Source organism: Rana temporaria, chromosome 2 (genome assembly GCF_905171775.1).
Source record: "Rana temporaria chromosome 2, aRanTem1.1, whole genome shotgun sequence".
Classification (NCBI taxonomy): Eukaryota; Metazoa; Chordata; class Amphibia; order Anura; family Ranidae; genus Rana; species Rana temporaria.
This window is the reverse complement of record NC_053490.1, coordinates 512,558,810-512,583,906: the sequence shown is the minus strand read 5'-3', so window position 1 is coordinate 512,583,906 and position 25,097 is coordinate 512,558,810. Positions and strand designations below refer to the sequence as shown.

The following is a 25,097-nucleotide window of genomic DNA, read 5'->3' as shown; positions in this document are numbered from 1 at the left end:
TTATGATTATATATAAATTACCTCTGAGTTATTGATATATCGGTTTTGCGCACTTAGGCCCGGATTCACGTAGAATTGCGTATCTTTGTGCGGGCGTAACGTATCCTATTTACGTTACGCCTCCGCAACTTTTACAGGCAAGTGCCGTATTCTCAAACGAAAGTTGCGGCGGCGTAGCGTAAACAGGCCGGCGTAAGCCCGCCTAATTCAAATGTGGTAGATGTGGGCGTGTGTTATGTAAATTTTATGTGACCCCACGTAAATGACGCTTTTTACCAACGGCACATGCGCCGTCCGTGAAAGTTTCCCAGTGCGCATGCTCCAAATTAACCTGCAAGAAGCCAATGCTTTCGACGTGAACGTAAATGACGCCCAGCCCAATTCGCGAACGACGTAAAATTTTCAAAATTTGACGCGGGAACGACGTCCATACTTAACATTGGTACGCCGCATCTACGCCTCATATAGCAGGGGTAACTTTACGCCGGGAAAAGCCTAATGTGAACGGCGTATCTGTACTGCGTCGGCCGGGCGTACGTTCGTGAATTCGCGTATCTAGCTGATTTACATATTTCTAGGCGTAAATCAGCGTACACGCCCCTAGCGGCCAGCGTAAATATGCAGTTAAGATACGACGGCGTAAGAGACCTACGCCGGTCGGATCTAATACAAATCTATTCGTAACTGATTCTAAGGCGCATAGATACGACTGCTCGGACTCAGAGTTACGACGGCATATCTGGAGATGCGCCGGTGTAACTCGTACGAGAATCCGGGCCTAAGTACCGGTAGTTATATATTGTGGAAAATAGAAGCTCTGGCATTGGAGGGTTGAATAGCTGGGGCTTACCTCCAGGAAGGGGTCAATCACAACATGAAAATAAGTAGTGGCACCATACAGCTTGGGTTTAGGATCCAAGGTCCTTCAAAAAGAAAACTTGGATCCATCTATCTATTGTATCTATCTACAAACTGTCTACACTTTAGCACCATTGTTACCTTGGGCACATTTTATGCAAGGAAAGGGGATTTCAAAAAAGTTTAGGTATAAACACAATCAGGGCCGGACTTACCATTGGCCTTGACTGGGCTCAAGCCCAGGGGCCCCACCCAATAGGGGGCCCCCTTTAAAAAAAAAAAAAAAAAAAAAAAATTTTTTTTTTTTTTTTTTTTTTTAGGGGTCCGGAGGTCCCCAGGGGCCCGGAGGCCCCCAGGGCCCCGGACGGCAACCCCCCTTTTTTTTATTTATTTTTTGTAAAAAAATGTTTTTTTTATATATTTTTTATTTTTATATATATAATATTATATATATATATATATATATATATTTTATTATTATTAAAGGGCCCAGGGGTCTCCAGGGCCCCGGACGGCAACCTCCCTTTTTTTTATTTATTTTTTGTAAAAAAAAAAAAATTGTATATATTTATTTTTATATATATTATATATATATATATATATATATATATATATATATATATATATATTTTTTTTATTATTATTATTATTAAAGGGCCCAGGGGTCTCCAGGGCCCCCGGATAGCAACCCACCTTTTTTATTTTTTTATAAAAAAAATTAATTTTTTTTTTATATATATATATATATATATATATATATATATATATATATATATATTTTTTTTTTTTTTTTATTAAAGGGGGGTCCCATGTGGCAACCCCCCCTTTTTTTATTTTATTTTTTTATTTTTGTTTATTTTTTATTAAAAGGCCCAGAGGTTCCCAGGGGCCCAGAGGTCCCCAGGGCCCCCGGGTTTGGCAACCTCCCTTTTTTTATGTATTTTTTATAAATGTTTTTTTTTTTTATTATTAAAGGGCCCAGAGGTTTATTTTTTCTTTTTATTAAAAGGCTACATATATTTATATATATTTGTTTTCTTCTTTATTTCTTCTTTTTTTTGTAAAGGCCCCCCCCGCTTCTCAATTTGCGGCAGCCCCCACGCTTCTCAATTTCAGGCGGCAGCACCCCCACCCCCCCTAGGTTCTCTGCTTCAGGGGGCCCATGCCTTAAGCTGTGCAAGGGGCCCCAAAATTCCTGATGGCGGCCCTGCGCATACCTCCCAACACGCACGGATTCTGTGGGACTTTCCCGCACAGACAGCTTCTTCCCGCAGTCCCGCAAAAGGGTTAATTTTCCCGCACTGCAAGAGGAGGCAGCACGGAAGCAGGAGGAACCAGAGTGGTGTGTGGAGGACTGTGGCTGCTGAAGGGAAGAAAGCCGACGGCCGGGCTAATGACAGTCTGTGGCCCCGGCTGTTGGCACAGGTGAGAGGCACTCCCCCCCCTCAACAACTGCAAAATCCCCCCCCCCGCTCAACAACTTTAATGCGCTCCCCCCCGCTCAACAACTTCAATTCGCCCCCCCCCGCTCAACAACTTCGATCCCCCCCAATTCTCGGCTCCAGGGGGCCCCTTCAACACTCAAGCCCAGGGGCCCCCACCACCCTAAGTCCTGCCCTGAACACAATGCATGCAAGTTCATCTACTCACCGGCCTTAATGTGGACATCCTGACTCCTGATTTTCCCTGAAGGGTTTTCGCCTGTGCAATAGTAAGTATTATCATGGATTAAGTTATTAAAGCTTGAAGGAGGGAAGGGGAAAATTTGGAGAGTGCCATTGGGGTGGACGTGGCGGATCCCAGGGACATCGTAGATCTCCTCGCCCGTTGCTAGGTACCATCTGAGCGTCACACGAGGGACTCCTTCTGCAGGGCAGGGTACCAGAGCCCCCGTGGTGCTAGCAAATACTACCTCTTGCAGAGATGCATTGATAAAATATAGGCTGGCATGTAGATCTTCACTAGAAACTGAAAAAAAGGAGAGAGAAAAAAAAAAAAGACTTGTTAAAAATTGATACCTACCAAATATGCCATATTACACAATTTGTATATACAGTGGAACCTTGGATTACAAGTATAATCCGTTCCAGGAGAATGCTCGTAATCCAAAGCACTCGCATATCAAAGCAAGTTTTCCCATAGAAGTCAATGGAAGCGAAAATAATTTGTTCCGCATTTTAACTTCTAAAGGCATGCAATACTGTGGCCAGAGGTGGGGGGTGCTGTAGAGCCTCGGAAATACTCGGAAAGGCTCATGGACAGCTTGTCTGAACTCGTAAAACCTCGGAAACTAAGTATTTCCAAAATGGCTCAGATTGGCTCTGGCGCCCCCGCACATCAGGATAAATGTGGTACTGCACACCGCTGTGGCTTGCTGCTAATGTTCGTATAGCGAAACGCTCGTTAACCGCATTACTCTCGCAATTCAAGGTTTTACTGTATATATTTATTATACACACACACACACTATTGCTCTTTATAGCTTTTTTTTATTTTGGTGTGGGATTCCCTTTCAAGATCCTCAGAGTTGCATGCCACAAGTCGGAACATGATGATCAGACTTGGATGCGACTTCCATTCGAATCAATGAGCCGAAATCAGATCAGTTAAAGTGGAGGTTCACCCGAAAACTTAATTTTTAACATTAGATTGATGCTCGTTTTGTCTAGGAGAATCGGGTAGTTTTTTTAAAATCGAAGCAGTACTTACCGTTTTAGAGAGCGATCTTCTCCGCCGCTTCCGGGTATGGTCTTCGGGACTGGGCGTTCCTATTTGATTGACAGGCTTTCGACAGGCTTCCGATGGTCGCATCTATCGCGTCACGATTTTCTGAAAGTAGCCGAACGTCGGTGTGCAGGCGCCGTATAGAGCCACAACGACGTTCGGCTTCTTTCGGCTACTCGTGACGCGATGGATGTGACCGTCGGAAGACTGTCAATCAAGTAGGAACGCCCAGTCCCAAAGACCATACCCGGAAGCGGCGGAGAAGATCGCTCTCTACAACGGTAAGTACTGCTTCGTTTTTAAAAAAAACTACCCGATTCCCCTAGACAAAATGAGCATCAATCTAATGTTAAAAAAAAAAATTCGGGTGAACTCCCGCTTTAAGACGGTTCTCATAGCAAAGTAAAAAACAGGTATGCCCCTTGGGACTTTTTGGGAGGCAGAATAGACACCGAGTATAAGAGCAATATGTATATAAAAAATATCAACGTTTTATTGGTACAAAATATAAAAACATGAACAATAGACATGAACAACATGCAAATCTGATGACATATTTACAAATGTTACAGAGAGAGCACCCTGAGCCTTGAAAATGCTGGAACACCAAGAGTGGCCTGTAGAAGGTGGAAGGCCAGTCCTTGAAGGTGTTCGCATAGCAATTCCAACGCGTTTCGGATTTACATGTATTTTCCTTCTTCGGGGAAAGGAAAGGGTGCAAAAATAGAAAGTCATCATATATAACAAAATAGTGTGTATAAAGTGGCGTATTCCAAAAGATATATGTGCTTGTCATGACCATCCAGCCTAAGATAGATGTAGCAACACAGCAGACTACCCCACACTACTGCTGGGACCATAAGTTAGGGTAAGTATGATCCACCCTTCGTACAGACAAAAATTGTGTTCATATAGGTCTGCATAGATGTTTGATGGTCCGTAGAAAAACACTGTGGCCCAGATTCACGTAGGAGATACGACGGCGTATCTCCAGATACACCGTCGTATCTCTGAGTGTGAGGCGTCGTATCTTGGCGCTTGATTCAAAGAATCAGATACGCCAGATTTTGTATAACATACGACCAGCGTAAGTCTCCTACGCCGTCGTATCTTAACTGCATATTTACACTGGCCGCTAGGGGCGTGTACGCTGATTTATGCCTAGAAATATGTAAATCAGCTAGATACGCCTATTCACAAACGTGCGCCCGGCACAGTACAGATACGCCGTTTACGTAAGGCTTTTTCCGGCGTAAAGTTATACCTGCTCTATGAGGCGTAGATGAGGCTTACCAATGTTAAGTATAGACGTCGGGCCAGCGTCGAATTTCCCGTTAATTACGTCGTTTGCGCAAGTCGTTCGCGAATAGGGCTGTGCGTAATTTACGTTCACGTCGAAAGCATTGGCTTTTTGCGGGTTCATTTGGAGCATGCGCACTGGGATACTTTCACGGACGGCACATGCGTCGTTCGGAGAAAGCGTCATTTACGTGGGGTCACAATACATTTACATAATACACGCCCACATCTTCCACATTTGAATTAGGCGGGCTTACGCCAGCCTATTTATGCTACGCCGCCGCAACTTTGCTTTGAGAATACTGCACTTGCCTGTCAAAGTTGCGGAGGCGTAACGTAAATAGGATACGTTACGCCCGCACAAAGATGCGCTCTCCTACGTGAATCTGGGCCTGTGGGTTATTTACTAAAGGCAAATCCACTTTGCACTACAAGTGCAGTTGCTGTAGATCTGAGGGATAGATCTGAAATGAGGGGAAGCTCTGCTGATTTTATTATACAATCATGTGCAAGCTAAAATGCTGTTTATTATTTTCCTTGCATTTCCCCCTCGGATCTACAGCGACTGCACTTCCAAGTGCACTTTAAGTGCAATTTCAAGTGCACTTTGTACTTGTAGTTTGCACTCGTAGAGCAAAGTGGATTTGCCTTTAGTAAATAACCCCCCTTGTCATAGCAAACCATTGGATATTGACATGTCATGTGACTTGTGCTCTGTAGTAAATTGTATTTGGGAGTGGAAAATAGAAGAGGCAGAGAAACGTTGCTAAAACGGCAAAGTGGCTAAACGCGCATTAGCGCCAATGAAAAAAAGCTACTAAAAGCACATTTTTACAGCCACTTTTTTTCCTGGGATCGGTACTGGCTTGCAGCTCATTATTTTTTTTTCCAATGCCCTGTGTGCATGAGGCCTTATGATTCAATAGTTCCACCCTTAGATGCTTGCCCACTGGATCCCAGGATTGGATGGGTGATCTGTCTATCAAAGTGCCCCGGACAAGGGGGAGGGGCTATATATGACGAGTCGCGGCGGGGAACACACAGCTATTCAAATGAAAGCTGTAATGTTCCCCGCGCCATAAACTTGGCGGCAGTGGGGGGGGGGGGGGTAGTCCATGTCTTTCTCTTTGGGGACAAGGCTGCATTTGGGGACACATGGCTGCATTTGGGGACACATGGAAACATTAAAAAAAAAAAGTATCAGTAATCGGTATCAGAGAGTACATGAAAAAAAGGATCTCGGTGTACTTGGTCTTAAAAAAGTGGTATCGGGGCAACCCTAATAGAAACCAAAAAAAAAACTTGCCCTGCGCTGCTAAAGTGTTCGGGGTTTGACTTGAAGAAAAGTCAAGTAGAGCTGCATGATTCTGGCCAAAATGAAAATCACAATTTTTTTACTTAGAAAAAAGATTCTCGCGGGGCGTAAAATCTTTCACATTATAAAAAAAAAAGTTTGGGCGAACTTTACTGGTTTGTTTTTTTTCCCATTCATTAAAGTAATTTTTTCCCAAAAAATTGCATTTGAAAGACCGCTGCGCAAATACAGCGCGACATAAAATATTGCAACAACCACCATTTTAATCTCTAGTGTCCCTAAAATTTTTATATATATATATATATATATATATATTTATTTATTATGGGCCAGATTCACAAAGCACTTACGCCGACGTATCTCACGTAAGTGTAAATATGCGCCATCGTATCAATCCGCCGGACTGTGAAACCAAGATACGCCTGAAAATAGGCTTCATCCGACTGACGTAACTTTCCTCCGCCGGCGTATCGTGGGCGCATATTTACGCTGGCCGCAAGTGGCGCTCCCATTGATTTCCTATTCAAACATGGAAATGAGGGAGATACGTCGATTCACAAATGTACTTGCGCCCGGCGCATAATATACGCGGTTTGCGTAAGTCGTACGTCCGACGTAAAGTTATTCCCCATATATGAGGAGCAACTGATGCCAAGGTATGGACCAGGGAACACAAGCCGTCGTATTTTACGTAGTACGTGAATATGACTAGGCGTAGGTTACGTTCACATCGTAGGTAGTGATCCGTCGTATCTTAGGGAGTAGTTCCGATGTGATTCTGAGCATGCGCACTGGGATACGTCCACGGGATGGCGCCGTTCGTTTTAAGTACTTGTATGTCACTCGGCCCATCATTTGCATGGGGTCACGCATCATTAGCATGGCTCACGCCCACTTCAACCTACAACGGCTTACTGCCGAGGGAACCCAGCGCAGTTTGGGAGGCAAGTGCTAGTGAATTTGGTGCTTGCCTCTCTGCGCTGCTTCGGCGTAGCGTATATTAGATACGCTACGCCGGCATAAATATGCGCCGATGTATGTGAATCGGGCATATATTATATATATATATACACACACACACACACACACACACACACACAGTATATAGTATATAATGTTTGGGGGTTCTAAGTAATTTTCTAGCAAAAAAAATATATTTTAACTTAAAAAAAAAAAAAAGTCAGAAAAAGGTTTAGGGGTGGATTCACATAGAATGGCGTTTCTTTGTGCGGGTGTAACGTATCCTATTTACGTTACGCCTCCGCAACTTTTACAGGCGAATGTCGTTTTCTTAAAAGAAATTTGCGGCTTAGCGTAAATAGGCCGGCGTAAGCCCGCCTAATTCAAATTTTGAAGAGGTGGGCGTGTGTTATGTAAATTAACCCTGACCCGACGTGATTGACGTTTTACACGAACGGCGCATGCGCCGTCTGTGGAATTTCCCAGTGTGCATTGCTCCAAAGTACGCCGCAAGGACGTCATTGGTTTCGACGTGAACGTAAAGGACGTCCAGCCCCATTCACGGACGACTTACGCAAACGATGTCAATTTTTCAAATTTCTTTGCGGGAACGACGGCCATACTTAACATTGGTGCGCCGCATATACACCTCATATAGCAGGGGTAACTTTACGCCGGGAAAAGCTTAACGTAAACGGCATAAATGTACTGCGTCGGCCGGGCGTACGTTCGTGAATTCGCGTATCTAGCTGATTTACATATTCTAGGCATAAATCAGCGTACACGCCCCTAGCGGCCAGCGTAAATATGAAGTTAAGATCCGACGGCGTAGGAGACTTAAGCCGGTCGGATCTAATAGTAATCTATGCATAACTGATTCTATGAATCAGGCGCATAGATACGCCCGGCCAGACTCAGAGATACGACGACGTATCTGGAGATACGCCGTCGTATCTCCTCTGTGAATCTACCCCTTAGTGTTTAAGTGGTTAAACTTTCCTAATTTACATACAGAAATGTATTCCTTTGATGTAAAAGACAAATTGTTACAATGTTTAGACTTTTCCATGTTGTAAAACTTGGCAGACTGCCCGGAATTTTGATGGCTGAGAGCAGAGAATTCTCTGCATACAAAAGATCGAGAAATTGTTTGTCAAGATCGCAATGGGGGGAAAAAAAAAATTGCGATAACGATTCTTGACGATTAATTGTGCAGCTCTACTATGCAGCACACTCACAGTAAGCGCACCCAATGTGAAAGGTCTCTTTAAATTGTCAGGCAGTTCTTGGCAAGCATGCATCACACAGGAAAATATTCTAATTCAGTAATGACTCATAATTGGCAGGATCTCACTAAAAACTAGCGTCTCTCATCTACTAATGTGCCATGGAGTTGTAAATGAAGCGACATTGGCCCGGATTCTCGTACGAGTTACGCCGGCGTATCTCCCGATACGCCGTCGTAACTCTGAGTCCGAGCAGTCGTATCTATGCGCCTGATTCTAAGAATCAGTTACGCATAGATTTGTATTAGATCCGACCGGCGTAAGTCTCTTACACCGTCGTATCTTAACTGCATATTTACGCTGGCCGCTAGGTGCGTGTACGCTGATTTACGCGTAGAAATATGTAAATCAGCTAGATACGCCAATTCACGAACGTACGCCCGGCCGACGCAGTACAGATACGCCGTTTACGTTAGACTTTTCCCGGCGTAAAGTTACCCCTGCTATATGAGGCGTAGATGCGGCGTACCAATGTTAAGTATGGACGTCGTTCCAGCGTTGAATTTTGAAAATTTTACGCCGTTTGCGTAAGTCGTTCGCGAATAGGGCTGGGAGTCATTTACGTTCACGTCAAAAGCATTGGCTTCTTGTGGGTTAATTTGGAGCATGCGCACTGGGATACTTTCACGGACGGCACATGCGCCGTTCGTAAAAAGCGTCATTTACGTGGGGGTCACATTAAATTTACATAACACATGCCCACATTACCACATTTAAATTAGGCGGGCTTACATCGGCCTATTTACGCTACGCCGCCGCAACTTTGGTTTGAGAATACGGCACTTGCGGAGGCGTAACGTAAATAGGATACGTTACGCGGTTCTACGTGAATCCGGGCCATTGTGTTTTGATGCAGTTTGTCTATTTTTTTCCCCTATAGGTGTCACTGCACCAACAAAACCAAGAATACAAACATTAAAAAGAGAAAAAGAGAGAGGTCCCCATATGATCTCAAAGCAATCACTAAAAGAAAGCAATTATACAACATCTACTTGACACCTTTCAGCATAAAATGTCCTGATACACAACACAAGCGTCGCCCGCGCTGACTAATCATTGTACAGCCAGCGTTGTAAACACTCCCACTCATTATCACCTAACGAGTCGAGTCTTGTTTTCCTTCTCAGATGGTCTGAAAAAGAAACATGCTCACCAATTAAAGTGTAAAATGATTATTTCCAATCACCAGGCCATAAAGCAGCAACTGCAATTAGCAGGAATGATGTCAATTATACCATAATCGCGGCATTCGGATACCGGTTGTCTTGCACTATATAAAAAGATGGGAAACTGCTAATCTCCTTTTAAAGTGGAACATACAAGGCCATTCACAACATCGCCCCCATCTACATCACCACATCACTACAAGCATAGTTTACCTCTTCAGTTGACCAGAAAGCATAGCCTACATACTCAGTTGACCACAGACCACATGGCCTACCTGCTCAGTTTCCAAAGAGCTTGACCTTACGGCTCAGTTGACTACAGAGAACATGGCCTACCCACTCCGTTTCTTAAGCGATTGACCTTACGGCTCAGTTGACTACAGAGAACATGGCCTACCCGCTCAGTTTCTAAAGAGCTTGACCTTGCGGCTCAGTTGACTACAGAGAACATGGCCTACCCACTCAGTTTCTAAAGAGCTTGACCTTACGGCTCAGTTGACTACAGAGAACATGGCCTACCTGCTCAGTTTCTAAAGAGCTTGACCTTCCATCTCAGTTGACTACAGAGAACATGGCCTACCCACTCAGTTTCTAAAGAGCTTGACCTTACGGCTCAGTTGACTACAGAGAACATGGCCTACCAGCTCAGTTGATAACAAAGGTCATAGTCTACCTGCTCAGCTGACCACAGACCACATAGCCAACCTGCTCAATAGATAAAGAGCAGCTCAGTTGACTACAGAGAACGTAGCCTACCTGTTCAGTTGATAAAAAATTGTATAGTCTACCGCGCTCAGCTGACCACAGAGCCTACTTCTTCAGTTGACCACATAGCCTACCTGCACAGTTGACCCCAGACCGCATTGCCTACCTCTTCAGCACACACCTAGTTTAATTCTACTCAGCCTGCTAGATGGTCTATAAGAATCTGGTAGCAGTGAATTCCAGAATGCACAAATTCGGCCTCATGCACACATTAAAGATGCTGCTTTTAGGGGCGTCTGGAGTTTTTACATTCTGCCTCCAAATGACCCTCCATGTTGGCCTGTGTGTCCATCCATACACACATAGGTGTTTAGAAGCAAAAAAAAAACACTGCCAGTGTGTCCAGGAGCAGCAGCATTTTGGCAGAAAAACCGCTTGATGCATCTAAATGTGTGTTGAGCGTGTCCGGAGCTTGAGCACTAATTAGTTTCATTGTTTAGATTAAATTGTTATTCTGGCCAATTAAATGAATGAACGCCCAATCACTTGACAGTCCTAAATGCGCCTGGACGCGTTTACACGTATCTTCTCATCGTATCTCTGCTGTGAATCTGGCCCTATATTACCAAAGGAATTGGGGCCCCTGGCCTTTAGATGCGTATTAAATGTAATGACATCCCAGTCTTAGTCCCCAGGGTTCAATATTGAGTTGGCCCACCCTTTGCAGCTATAACAGCTTCAACTCTTCTGAGAAGGCTGAGAAGGCTTTATGGACCTTGCTTTGTGCACTGGTGTGCAGTCATGTTGGAACAGGAAGAGGCCATACCCAAACTGTTCCCACAAAGTTGGGAGCATGAAATTGTCCAAAATGTCTTGGTATTCTGACGCCTTAAGAGTTCCCTTCAATGGAACGAAGAGGCCAAGCCCAACCCCTGAAAGACAACCCCCACAGCACAATCCCCCCTCCAAATGATTTGGACCAGTGCACAAAGCAAGGTCCGAAAAGACATGGATGAGCGAGTTTGGGATGGAGGAACTTGACTGGTCTCAACTCAAAATAACACATTTGGGATGAATTAGAGTGGAGACAGCGAGCCAGGCCTTCTCTCCAACATCAGTGCCTGACCTCACAAATGCACTTCTGGAAGAATGATCAAACATTCCCATAGAAACACTCCTAAACCTTGTGGACAGCCTTCACAGAAGAGTTGAAATTGTTCTAGCTGCAAAGTTGAGTTGAGTTGAGTGGCATCTTGATATAGCACGGTCATTTACCCCATAGGATCCCGTTGCGCTTGGCGGAGTCTCTGGAAAAAATAACCCAGGGACTAGGAGGAGACAGAAGCAGGTGGAAGCAGCATGAGAGATGGAACAAGAGAGGCTACGCAGGAAAGGTTTGTGTGAGGAGCCAGGTCTTCAGCTTCCTGCGAAAGACCAAGATGGTAAGGGTGCGCCAACTCAATATTGAACCCTACGGACTAAGACTGGGATGCCATTAAAGTTCATGTGTGTTTTGGTAATATAAGGTATATGTACAGTGTGTACGTCTTAAACAAGTAAAAATGTAAAGTCTCATCTAAAATTACTTTCAGGTAAATGTTAAAGTAATAACTCAAAATGAAAACTCCATCAAAATACATTATAGTTGCCCTTTAAGATGACATTAAAGAAAATGTGACCAATAGCTAAACCGTCCGCTATAAATAGGGTTCTTCCACCACAACTAGCAAGGTCAATGTCTGAACGTCACAAGAACCGGGATGCGTGATGGAATTTCAGGTCACGTTTAAAACAGAGCCTCCTCACTGCACTTAGCATGATCTTGGTATGTGATTCATTGACGGAGGATGAGTCCAAGTGAGTGAACACAGGATTCTAATGGAATAGGGCTCAGCCAGGGCAGCTTTTAGCACCGGGAGAAATACATCTGAGATTTCTGCCATAACCTATAGCCCAATGTAAGCATCAACAGGGAATACCTTCTATAATTGACCTTGTAGCATGTCTGTATCAGAGTGCCTCTTCGAAAAACAAAATTTGAGGCCGAGTGAAGAATTACAAGAGTGTGGGAAAAAAAAAAAAAACAGCCGTTGAAAGGTGGCTGCATGGAGTTTGCATGTGTTCAAGTGGGTTTCTTCCAGAAATTCCAATTTCCTTCCACAATTCAAAGATATGCTGGTAGGTTAACCAATGCCGGTGTCCTGACGAGAAGTGCCCCCCATCGAATAGTGCCCGCGCATGCGCAGGACGGAGCCACACTCCAGCTGAGTTGCCGTTCAGCTGGAGCGACGTGACCAGGGCGCAAAACACACATCGTAAAGGGCATCGCTCGATGGGAGATACCATTTCACGAGCACAACTCAAACCTATAGAAACAGCGGGGGGAGACTGCAGTTCTCACATTGTGCCTCGCCACTAGAGGCCCTCCAGCAGCAGCGATGCACAATCTGAGAACTACGATCTCCCCCCGCTGTTTGTACAGGGATAAATTGTGCCTTTGAAATGGTATCTCCCAATAAGAGATACCTCCTACGATGTGCGCATGTGCCTTGGTTACATCAGCCCAGCTATATGGCAAATCAGCTGTTGTGCTATGACGTACGGCGCCAGGGCCGATCCACCCTATAGGCTCACTATGTAAGCCGCTTAGGGCCCCACAAAGCTGTGGAGGGCCCCCCAAATAACTAGAGGCCCCGCTTGGTGAGAAGTCATTTTTGGCCCCTCACCCTGCTTCTCAACTGGCTGGCTGCATGGGAGAAGAGGTAAGAAGTCAGCACCCCCCGCTTCTCACTTTAATGTAAGATGTTATTTCCGACAGCAGCAGAACACCCCCTCCCCCCCCCCCCCCCCGCATCAACTTTAATCCTTAATATGACATGTCACTGTCGGTGACATGTAATTTTGTCATTTTCGGCGGCAGGGCCCCAGGGAGGTCAGGATCGGCACTGTACGGCGCATGCCGTTCGTCCCGGGTACTATTTGAAGAGGGGGGGGCACCTCAACAGAACACTGGAATAAAGCAGCAGATACTTTGGGGCTTCCCTCATAGGTTTCTGAAGGTTTCTCATGTGCGCTAACATTGAACAGTGTGCACAATCGACCGCTAGATGGCAATGACCGTCACTACTGTACATTACACAAACAGAGGTTGCACCATATTTTTTTACAAACACACAGCTAAAAGAAGATGAGCTTTTAGGAGCCAAATTATAATGTTGACCGGATATTTATGTACTATAAGTTGTTATTGGTAACATTACATTAATACACAAATTTCTCTATAGAATCTTTAAAGTGTGAAACGCGTTAACCCTTCTGTCTCCTCTGCCCATGTTTGTTTTTACATTTTTTTACACAATAAAACTGACATTGCATTGTGTGGGAGTGCAGCCGATCGTCTTTCTTTGTTCTCAGGTTGTAAAACCCATTCATGAAATTTTACCCAGGCATATATAGCTGTAGTGTTTACTTCTCTATCTCCAAAGCTCTAAGTGTTGTTTCGCTATGATGCTCCATTCTTCTGTTATCATGAGTGACTTCTGACAAGTTCTACGACACATGAGATAACAGTAGCTGAAAATTTGTGTCAGGGAGGGACCTTCTCACAGGCCCTGACCTCACAAATGCGCTTCTGGAAGAATGGTCAAACATTCCCATAGACACACTCCTAAATCTTGTGGACAGTCTTCCCAGAAGAGTTGACACTGTTCTAGCTGCAAAGGGTGGGCCAACTCAATATTGAACCCTACATACTAAGACTGGGATGCCATTAAAGTTTGTGTGCATATAAAGGCAGGTGTCCCAACACTTTTGGTAACATAGTGTATACTTGCAGCTCAACTGAATCCTTTGCTGGATACCATTAGTTGCTTATATCTAAAACCCCAATTCCAACAAAGTTGACATAGCATGCAGGTACTGCCGGCAAACTGTATTCAACTCCATTGTAAAGTGAATGAAAAACTGGCTTCTGCACAAATCCCAACCCATCGGTCACATCCCTCTGACATGTTTCACCCACATTGGGCTTAATCACAGAGGTCACCTATTTCTGCCAGCACCTGAATACAGAGTGTAAACCTGGGAGACTGACACCGCAGGTTTGGAGTGGTGACGATTTATTTCCCAAAAAGTTGGGATGCGGTGTAAAAACCTGTGGCTGCCATCAATTTCAAAATTACCTTATTTTTTTTCTTAAAATTTTACATTTTCTCAATTTTATACATTTAATAGGTTTTCTATTTTCTAAAAAAAAATACGGGTTTGAGATTTGCAAATCATGGCATTCTGTTTTTATGTAGATTTTATGCAACGTCCCAACTTTTTTGGAATTGGATATTTTTTTTCTGAAATGATTACGATTATTTTTTAACAGAACATACTAAAAAGAAATCAATGCATTTGTCCTGCATTATTTAGGAAAAACAATAATTTTAGTAAATCTTGGATTGATGACATTTAGTTTGCATTTTAGATCATAAACGATTGACATTTTTTCCTTATAAAAATGTTTAATATTCCAGCACCAATATTGTCCTCCTAGTGAAAGCTGGGGACCAAAGTGTCACAGTCATGTTGAAGCTAAATAATATTTGTAGAGCTAATATTATAGTTATATACGGGGTCAGTTGTCAAAAAATCGACATGAAATTATTTTGACAATGCAAGCTCCCTCTGGCAAAATAAGAGCCGGTGCAACCATCCTAAAAGCCAGTAACATCCCCGTCCTTAATTCGCTTGCCCTTCACAAGGTGCTACGATAAAGGGAAGAAGATAGATTCAGATACACACATACACACACATACATACATTATATTATATTAATATATATTTTTATATATATATATATATATATATATATATATATATATATATATATATATATATATATATATATATATATATATATATATATACACACACACACACACACACACACACAATTATATATATATATATATATATATATATATATATATATATATATATATATATATATACACACACACACACACACATACACACACACACACACACACAAGGTGCTACGATAAAGGGAAGAAGATAGATTCAGATACATACATACATTTATATATATATATATATATATATACACACACACACACAAACAATATTTACAATATAATAATAAATAAATAATAATATAATATTTTTATTTATTTTTTTCTGAACAATGCATCTGCCCCAACCTTCTATGCAGCTTGCAATTTTTAATCAAAAATTAAGGGATGTCCAGCAATTCTGTAATCAAAAATGCTTTCATTCTATAGGGCCTCATGCACATGGGCTTATGAATTTGCCAGGAAAAAAAAATGCAACTAATGTTACTATGCATGCCCGTTTATGCACATGCATTTGACCATAATTACATTCATCTACTGCCCAGAATAATAATCTATTGTGGTGCGTTTTTGCGAATTTTTTTCTCAGAATGTGCCTTCTGGTGTTTTTTTTTTTCTGCCTGAAAACCAGGGCTCAAGTCCTGTGGGAACGGAGTTCCTGCACTTTTTTCACAGCAGGAACTCAGTTCCCTTTGCAGGACTAGAGCAGCCAAGCCAATCCTTCACTAAGCGGCCAGGAGACATTGCGGAGGTCTGAAGAACTTGCTTCTTTCTAAATCCCGCGATAACTCGCGACAGACCTCCGCAAAGTCTCCTGGGAACAATGACAAAAGCTCCCAGGAGACATTGCGGCATCGAGGAAGTGACGGAATACCCGCACACTACCCTATGAATCCATATACAGGAAGCGCCCAGTAACAAAGGATTACCAAGGTACAGTGGATCGGAAAAAAAACATGCGGTTTAGTAATTATGCATATGGACGTTAATTTTTTTTTTTTGGTGGGGGTGTGGATCTTGGGTGGGAGTTCCCACACTTTTTTCCCCAGGACTTGACCCCTGCTGAAAACACTCCTCTTTAATTACTGCCTGTAAACACCCATGTGTGCATGGCCACATAGGCTAACCGTGAGGTGCTGTTAAAGACATAAAAAAAATAGTAGAAGGAAATAAATGCATACGGTAATACAAGTAGTGGTCCAGGCATGCGCTACTAAAGGAATGCTTTGATTTTAACTGGTTGTTAAGAAGTAGGCAGCCGTTGGCATCCTTAACCACCAGTAACTGTCCTGGTTGTAAAGAAATGGGCAGCTGCTGTGTTCTTAACAACTGATGAGTCATCAGCTGTCAGCGGAGTTCCCCGCTTATAGCTGAACGTAAACTAAAGAATTGCCGACAATTAAAAATTTATGAAAAAAACATCATGGAGGTCCCCCCCAATCCAAACCAGGCCCTTCGGGTCTGGTATGGATTTTAAGGGGAACCCCCACCCCAATAAAAAAAATAAAGGCGTTGGGTCCCCCCCAAGAATCCAAACCAGACCTGAAGGGCCTGGTATGGATTTGGGAGAGCGGTTTAGAATATCACACAGTTTTTTTGTTTTTGGTGTGGGGTTCCCCCACAAAATAAATAAATGTTGAAAGGGTAACAAAAGGGACAACAAGAGGCGCAAATGGTAGAGGGGTAACTAAGGGACGTGAATGGTAGAGGTGTAGTGCAGGGACATAAATGGTAGAGGGATAGTGAAGGGACATGAATGGTAGAGTGGTATCGAAGGGACACCAAGGGACTGGAACGGTAGAGGAGTAATGACGGGATATTAAGGGACATGAATGGTAGAAGAGTAATGAAGGAACACCTAAGGATGTGAATGGTAGAGGGGTAACGAAGGGACACTAAAGAACGTGATTGATAGAGGGGTCACAAAGACCTACCAAGGGACATGAGTAGTAGAGAGGTAATAAAATGATATGAATTTTAGAGGGGTAACAAAGGGTCACCTAGGGATGAAAATGGAAGAGGGGTACCAAGAGATAAATAGTAAAAGGGTAATGAAGGGACAAGACTGATAGAGGCTAACGCAGGGACATTAAGGTACATGAATGGTAGAGGGACAAGAGGCACGAATGGTAGAGGGGTAACTTATGGACATGAATGGTAGAGGGGTAGTGAAGGGACATGAATAGTGGAGGAGTAATGAAGGGATACCAAGGTATACGAATAGTAGAAGGGTAACACAGGGACACTTAATGACATGAAATGAAGCGGTAATGAAGGGACATGAATGATAGAGGGGTAGTGAAGAGACACGAACGGACATAAACGGTGAAAGGGTAACAAAGGGACAACAAGAGGCGTGAATGGTAGAGCGGTAACTAAGGGACATGAATGGTAGAGGAGTATTGAAGGGACATGAGTGGTAGAGGGGTAAGGAAGGAACATGAATGGTAGAGGGGTAATAAAGGGACACCAAGGGACGTGAATGGTAGAGGTGTAACAAAGGGATATTAAGGGACAAGAATGGTAGAAGAATAATGAAGGAACACCTAAGGATGTGAATAGTAGAGGGGTAACAAAGGGACACCAAAGAACACGATAGATAGAGGGGGTCACAAAGGGACACCAAGGCACATGAGTGGTAGAGGGGTAATGAAGTGACAGGAATGTTAGAAGGGTAACGAAGGGTCACCTAGGGATGAAAGTGGAAAAGGGGTAACCAAGGGCATAAATGATAAAAGGGTGATGAAGGGACACGACTGATAGAGGACTAACGCAGGGACACTAAGAGACAGGAATGGTAGAGGGACAACAAGAGGCGCGAATGGTAGAGGGGTAACGACGGGACATTAAGGGACATGAGTGGTAGAAGAGTAATGAAGGAACACCTAGGGGCATGAATGGTAGAGGTGTAACAAAGGGACACCAAAGGACATGATTGATAGAGGGGTCACAAAGAGCTACCAAGGGACATGAGTGGTAGAGGGGTAATGAAGTGACATGAATTTTAGAGGGGTAACGAAGGGTCACCTAGGGATGAAAGTGGAAGAGGGGTAACCAAGAGATAAATAGTAAAAGGGTAATGAAGGGACAAGACTGAAGAGGCCAACACAGGGGGCCGGATTCAGAAAAGCGATACGCCGGCGTATCTCCTGATACGCCGTCGTATCTCTGAGTTCCGACGGTTGTATCTATGTGCCTGATTCAATTCGAGGCTGGCCGCTAGGTGGCGCTTCCGTATGTTTTACGCGAGGAATATGCAAATGAGGAGTTACGCCGATTCAGAAACAACTGACCGCCCGGCATTTTTTTTTTTTACGTCGTTTGCGTTTGGCTTTTTCCAGGGGAATAGTTATCCGTGGGTAGCTAATGTTAAGTATGGCCGTCGTTCCCGCGCCGAGTTTTGAATTTTTTACGTAGTTTGCGTAAGTCGTTCGCGAATACGGCTGGACGTAATTTACGTTCACTTCGAAAGCATGACGATTTGCCGACGTCATTTGGAGAATGCGCACTGGGATTCAGTCGCGGCCGGCGCATGCGCAGTTCGTTCGGTGCGGGGACGCTCTTGATTTAAATGTTACACGCCCCCTACCCACGGAATTTGAATTCCGCCGGGGGATTTACGATACGCCGGCTCAACTTTACAGGCAAGTGCTTTGTGAATAAAGCACTTGCCTGAAAAACTTTCTGCCGGCTTACGCCAGCAGAAAGATCCGCTGATCTTTCTGAATCTGGTCCAGGGACATTAAGGTACATGAATGGTAGAGGGGTAACTAAGGAACATGAATGGTAGAGGGGTAGTGAAGGGACATGAATAGTGGAGGGGTAATGAAGGGATACCAAGGGACATGAATGGGAGAGTGGTAATAAATCAACACTAATAGTAGAAGGGTAACACAGGGACACCAAGAGACATGAAATTAAGCGGTAATGAAGGGACATGAATGGTAGCGGGATAGTGAAGAGACATGAATGATAAAGGGGAAATGAAGGATCATGAAGGGTAGAGCGGTAATATAGGGATACCACGGGACATGAATGGTAGAGGGGTAATGAAGGCACACCAAGGGAAATGAATAGTAGAAGGGTAACACAGGGACACTAGGGGACATGAAATGATGAAGCGGTAATGAAGAGACATGAATGGTAGAGGGGTAGTGAAGGGACATGAATGGTAGAGGGGTAATGAAGGCACACCAAGGGAAATGAATAGTAGAAGGGTAACACAGGGACACTAGGGGACATGAAATGATGAAGCGGTAATGAAGAGACATGAATGGTAGAGGGGTAGTGAAGGGACATGAATGGTAGAGGGGTAATGAAGGCACACCAAGGGAAATGAATAGTAGAAGGGTAACACAGGGACACTAGGGGACATGAAATGATGAAGCGGTAATGAAGAGACATGAATGGTAGAGGGGTAACGAAGAGACACTAAGGAACATAAATGGTGAAAGGGTAAGGAAGGGATAGCAAGGGACGTGAATGGTAGAGGGGTAAAATAAATAAAATATAAAATCGGGGTGTTTCTAATCTAATGAGTCCTGAATGGGTGAAAGGAGGATGGGAGTCTTTGCCCAGAGAGGTCTACAACCTCCAGTCCCCAGTTCTGCTCTGTATGCCCCGCTCTCGGCCGCCTGACGCATTATGCGTTGGATGTGCATCTAACAAAACAACTTAACATCTCCGACATGAAAAGAGTCCTTGTATCTCATAAGAAGTGAATTAGCACTTATTTAGCAAAGTCACAAAAAGAGAGAAAAAAAAAACAACAAGTATAAAACAAGACAGAAAGATCGCTGTTTAGCAGCGTGCTAATCATTTAGTCAGTGCTAATGAAGCACTTATGTTTTATCTGTTGAAATGTAGATTTGGAAGAAAGGCGGGTTCCTTATATAAAGAGAAGATTAAAGGAGCCTTTGTGTGGAAGAAAACTCGCAGGCCTTATAGTGGGTAGAGCGCTATTGGAGGGTTAGGAATGGGAAGCTGCCATTGTGAATGTGCTTTGTACAATATATCAGCAAAGTCTCTTATCCTTCCACAGCTGCATTCACCCTCCCACTCTGCCGCAGCAGAGCGCCCCTCCGAAACAAGTCCTCGCCCATTCTACGGGCCAAAAACACAGCTTCTCCTTGTAGCGCTGGCGATGTGCTGAGCCAGCTGGCCGCTGGCGTGTTTTAATGTTCTCCTGTTCCAAGGGACACAGAAGGAAAATTCTTGCACATAATTATACATTTTTGCAAGCCAAACGTGAGAAAGTTTTACGATGTGCCAGGAATATGCATTGTACACTATATTGTCAAAAGTATTGGGACGCCTGCCTTTACACGCACATGTAGGTAGAGTTAGGCTGGCTTATCAGTAGATAAGTCGACCTAACTCAGAATCTACGCCGACTTATGTTTAAGCGTATGCTCAAACAGAGATACGCTTAAACATATCTAAGATACGACGGCTTGCGCCGTCCTATCTTAGATTGCAATATTTTGGATGGCCGCTAGGTGGCGCTTCCATTGCGGTCGGCGTAGAATATGTAAATGAGGGGATACGCCGATTCACGAACGTACGCCTGGCCGCCGCAGTCGATTTACGCCGTTTCCGTAAGGCATTAGCAGGCCTAAAGTTATTCCATCTATTAGGTGGAATAACAATGTTAAAGTATGGCCGCCGTTACCGCCGCGAGATTCAAATTTTTTACGTTGTTTGCATAAGTCGTCTGCGAATCGGGATTTACGTCGTTTACGTCCACGTCGAAATCAATAGGCCCGTGCGGCGTACGTAGCCGCAATGCACACTGGGAAATGTAAGGGCCCGGGGCGCATGCGCAGTTGAAAAAAAAAACGTAAAAAACGTGAGGTCAAGCCTCATTGCCATCAAACACGCCCCCCTCCAAGACATTTGAATTCGGCGCCCTTACGCCCGCCGGCTTTAGGCTATGCCGCCGTATATTAGCAGGCAAGTACATTGAGAATCATGTACTTGCCTAGCTAACTTACGGCGGCGTAGCCTAAACAGGCTAAGCTACACCGCCGCAAGTTTAGGCATATGTACCTGAATCTACCTATAGAACTTTAATGGCACCCCGGTCTTAGTCTGTAGGGTTCAATATTGAGTTGGCCCGCCCTTTGCAGCTATAACAGCTTCAATTCTTCTGGGAAGGCTGTCCACAAGGTTTAGGAGTGTCTATGGGAATGTTTGACTATTCTTCCAGAAGCGCATTTGTGAGGTCAGGCAATGATGTTGGATGAGAAGGCCTGTCTCACAGTCTCCGTGGTAATTCATCCCAAAGGTGTTCTATTGAGTTGAGCTGCAGGCCAGTCAAGTTCCTCCATCCCAAACTCTCTCATCCATGTCTTTATGGACCTTGCTTTGTGCACTGGTGCGCAGTCATGTTGGAACAGGAAGGGGTCATCCCAAAACTGTTCCCACAAAGTTGGGAGCATGAAATTGTCCAAACTATCTTGGTATGCCGACGCCTTAAGAGTTCCCTTCACTGGAACCAAGGAGCCAAGCCCAACCCCTGAAAAACAACCCCACACCATAATCCCCCCTCCACCAAATGATTTGGACCAGTGCAGAAAGCAAGGTCCATAAAGACATAGATAAGCAAGTTTTGGATGGAGGAACTTGACTGGCCTGCACAGAGTCCTGACTTCAACCCAATAGAACACCTTTGGGATGAATTAGAGTGGAGACTGAGAGTCAGGCCTTCTCGTCCAACATCAGTGCCTGACCTCAAAAATGCGCTTGTCAGGTCACCTGTGGCCAGGTGACAAGTGCACCCTGTTGGGGTCAGGGATGCACCGCAGGGTAGTGAACCCTATGGCCGACTGCTGCGATTAGAGAGGAAGCGTGAACCCAAGATCGCCCAGGGCGCGGAGTCTAAGACTCAGCTTTGTGTTCACCAGAGCCTCTAGTGGTGAGGATGGCTTTTCGCCGCAGCTGGATCCAGGTCGCGGCCCCTGGGATCCCCTAGGTCACGCTCCGCAGGGAGAGAGGGGAAGCAGCAAGCAGGACAAGTGATGGGTAAGCCGAGGTCAGGAAAACAGGCAAACAAGGGTAACCGAGGGACAGGCAAAAGGTCAGGATCACAGGCAAACAGGAGAAATCAGGGACGAGCCAAAAACGGTACACAGGAAGATAATCGTAGCACACTGCAGACAGGAACTAAAGCTAACAACACGGTTGAATAGCAAAGCAGACTAGCAGTGCAGTGGTTAATATAGGCTTCCTGGGATGGCCTAGGGTGGAGCAATACAGGGAGGAAGGTGATAAAAGACAGTCAGAAGGAGGGCCAGGCCTCTAATGAACACATGGAGACAGGTAAGCTGCCAGACTTAATTGCATATCCATGACAGGCTGAAGCCTCATCAAGGGCGGAAGAAGACATCGAGGACGGTAGAAGCAGGATGGCTGACCCCAGAAAGGTAAGTGCCAGGCGGGGGCATTTTACAGGGCACAGTGGCGAAAATTGATGGGCACAGTGGTGACAATTGCTGGGCACAGTGGCTACAATTGCTGGGCACAGTGGCGACAAGTGATGGGCACATTGGCGACAATTGATGGGCACAGTGGTGACAATTGCTGGGCACAGTGGCTGCGTTTGATGGCATGGCATAGTGGTGACAATTGCTGGGCACAGTGGTGACAATTGATGGCACAGTGGTAACAATTGATGGCACAGTGGCTGCCGTACGTCACCGGTGGGGGGGTGGTGTGAGGGGGGGTGGTGGTAGGTGTGATTTTTAGCACCAGCTGCCACTGATATTGAGTAATGTGACAGGTTCTCTTTAGGCCTTCAGTCCAGCTTTAAGGATCTTCAAGCTTGCTCTAGGTCAATGTCTCAAAGTACTGAAGCCAGAGACAGCCAGGTAATTTGCATTTTCAGAGGAAAGTCAGCCATGGTCGTTTCCATATTGCTCAGTACAGATTTCTTCTCTTTATGCTGGAATTTTGTTGGCTTGTACGGCGGAGTTGCAGGCCCTGATGAGCTGCTCTATGACCTGACTAATAGGCGGCTGGATGGCGTTAAATCACTTCAAGCCTCCACTCACAGCGCCACTGATCCTGGCAGAGCTCCTCGGGAGCCGCCACAGTTATCAGGGCCCGAATCCTCCTCCCGTTCTCAGATCTACATCTCATTTCGCAAATTGAAACAGACAAAAGAGGCACCTTCAGCTAAATATTTACAAGCTTGACATTTTTGGCAAGTGATCTCTCCAGAAATGCCGCCAGCCGAATCTCGGCAGTGTACCTTTGTAGGGATGGAAGTCCCTCTAATGAGAGATTGTCTATCTCCGATCCTTTGTGCTGGAGAGACGGCTTGACTTTTCTGACTGTTTCTCATATTAAATGAAGTACAGCCGCATTGGATTTAATAGAAGAAAGCTGGTCTAATTAAGAGGCAGAATATTGATTTGGAATGAGGGGCAGCTGGAATCTATGAAGAGGACCTGTTAGGATAGAAATGGGAGCATATGTAGGTCAGAATTACTAAATGAATTACCTCAATGCCTAGTTTGGTTTAGTCCAGTGGTTCTCAACCTGGGGGTCGAATGATGATTTGCCAGGGGTCACGAATCCTGGGCTGTTTCTGAAGCCCACACCACTTTCCCGGCATTTTGTTGCAGCCACCCAGCAGGGCTGTCCCTGGAGCCTGTGGCCGCCCAGCTGGGCTGTTCCTGGAGCCCACAGCCGCCCCTCTCAGGCACCCATTCATTTCACGGCATGGCTGGGGGGCAAAGACTAGAGGTCAGCTGACTGGTGAGGAATGTGAAATGGGAGGGACTGGAGACCCTATCTCCTGATTTTGGCATAGGTGTCACTGCTACAAGACACCACAAAGTTGGAGACACAGTGAGTAACACTACCCGTGATTATAGTTGCTATTAAAAAGACTCAGGTAGCGCTAAATGTCTGTGGGTTAGGGGCGCAAATTACTTGTCTTGCCTTGGGTGCTGGCACGCTACAAAAATAATTTTACCATTAGGGGTCCCCACAACTTTGGAATTGTTATCAAGGGGTCACCGCACTAGAAGGTTGAGAACCACTGGTTTAGTCACTTGTTAGTGATACGGATGATGGTCCCGACTTACACTATTCATCCCTGCAACCTTAACACTAATGGTTCTTGTAACCTTTACACCAGGGAGCTCCAAACCTTCTAAACAAAGGGCCAGTTTATTGTCCTTCAGACTTTAGGAGGGCCGAACTGTGACCAGCGGGAGAAAAAAAAATTCCTGCCATTAGTGGGAGTAAACATTGCTACATTTGGCATTAGGGGAAGGAATAGTGCCCCATCGCTGGGATCATTGAGAGAAATAGCGCCCCATTATTGAAGTCAGTCGGCAGAATAGGGTTTCGTATCAGTGGGAAAAGTAGTGCCCCAAGGGTCAGATAAAGGCATGCTAAGGGCCACATCCGGCCCCAGGGCCGCAGTTTGAAGACCACTGATTTACACTAACTCACCCTGTAACCCTTACACTGTATATCCCTGTAATGTTTACAGAACCCCCCCCCTTATACCCCATATCAAACACTTCCTGTAACCCTAACACTAACCCTCCCTGTTTACTTAACGCTAACCCTGGGCCAGATTCTCAAAAGAGTTACGATGGTGTATCTCAGGAAACACCCTCATATCTCTGTTTTTGGCCCCGGGTATCTATGCGAGTGATTCCTAGAATCATTTTCGCATAGATACGGCCTAGATCCGACAGGTGTAAGTCACTTACACCGTCGGATCTTAGATGTAATTCGATGCTGGCCGCTAGGTGGCGTTTACGTTCAGTTCTCATTTGACTATGCAAATGAGCCTGATACGCGGATTCCCGAACGAATTTGCGCCGCGTCGTCGTCGTTTCCGTAAGCGTAAAGTTACCCCTGCTATATGAGGGGTAACCTTACGCCAGTCCGCCGTATACCA

At 44.8% G+C, this 25,097-nt stretch overlaps 1 protein-coding gene across 3 annotated transcripts in view; it reads right to left on the bottom strand.

Annotated features, from left to right (window-relative positions):
* DSCAM (DS cell adhesion molecule) overlaps positions 1–25,097 on the bottom strand; it is a 712,133-nt gene that overhangs the window by 578,569 nt on the left and 108,467 nt on the right. For all 3 annotated transcript variants that reach the window (XM_040338983.1, XM_040338982.1, XM_040338984.1), the window contains exon 2: positions 2,509–2,826. In XM_040338983.1, coding sequence (XP_040194917.1) covers positions 2,509–2,826 — 318 coding nt within the window. The remainder of the gene's footprint in view (positions 1–2,508; positions 2,827–25,097) is intronic.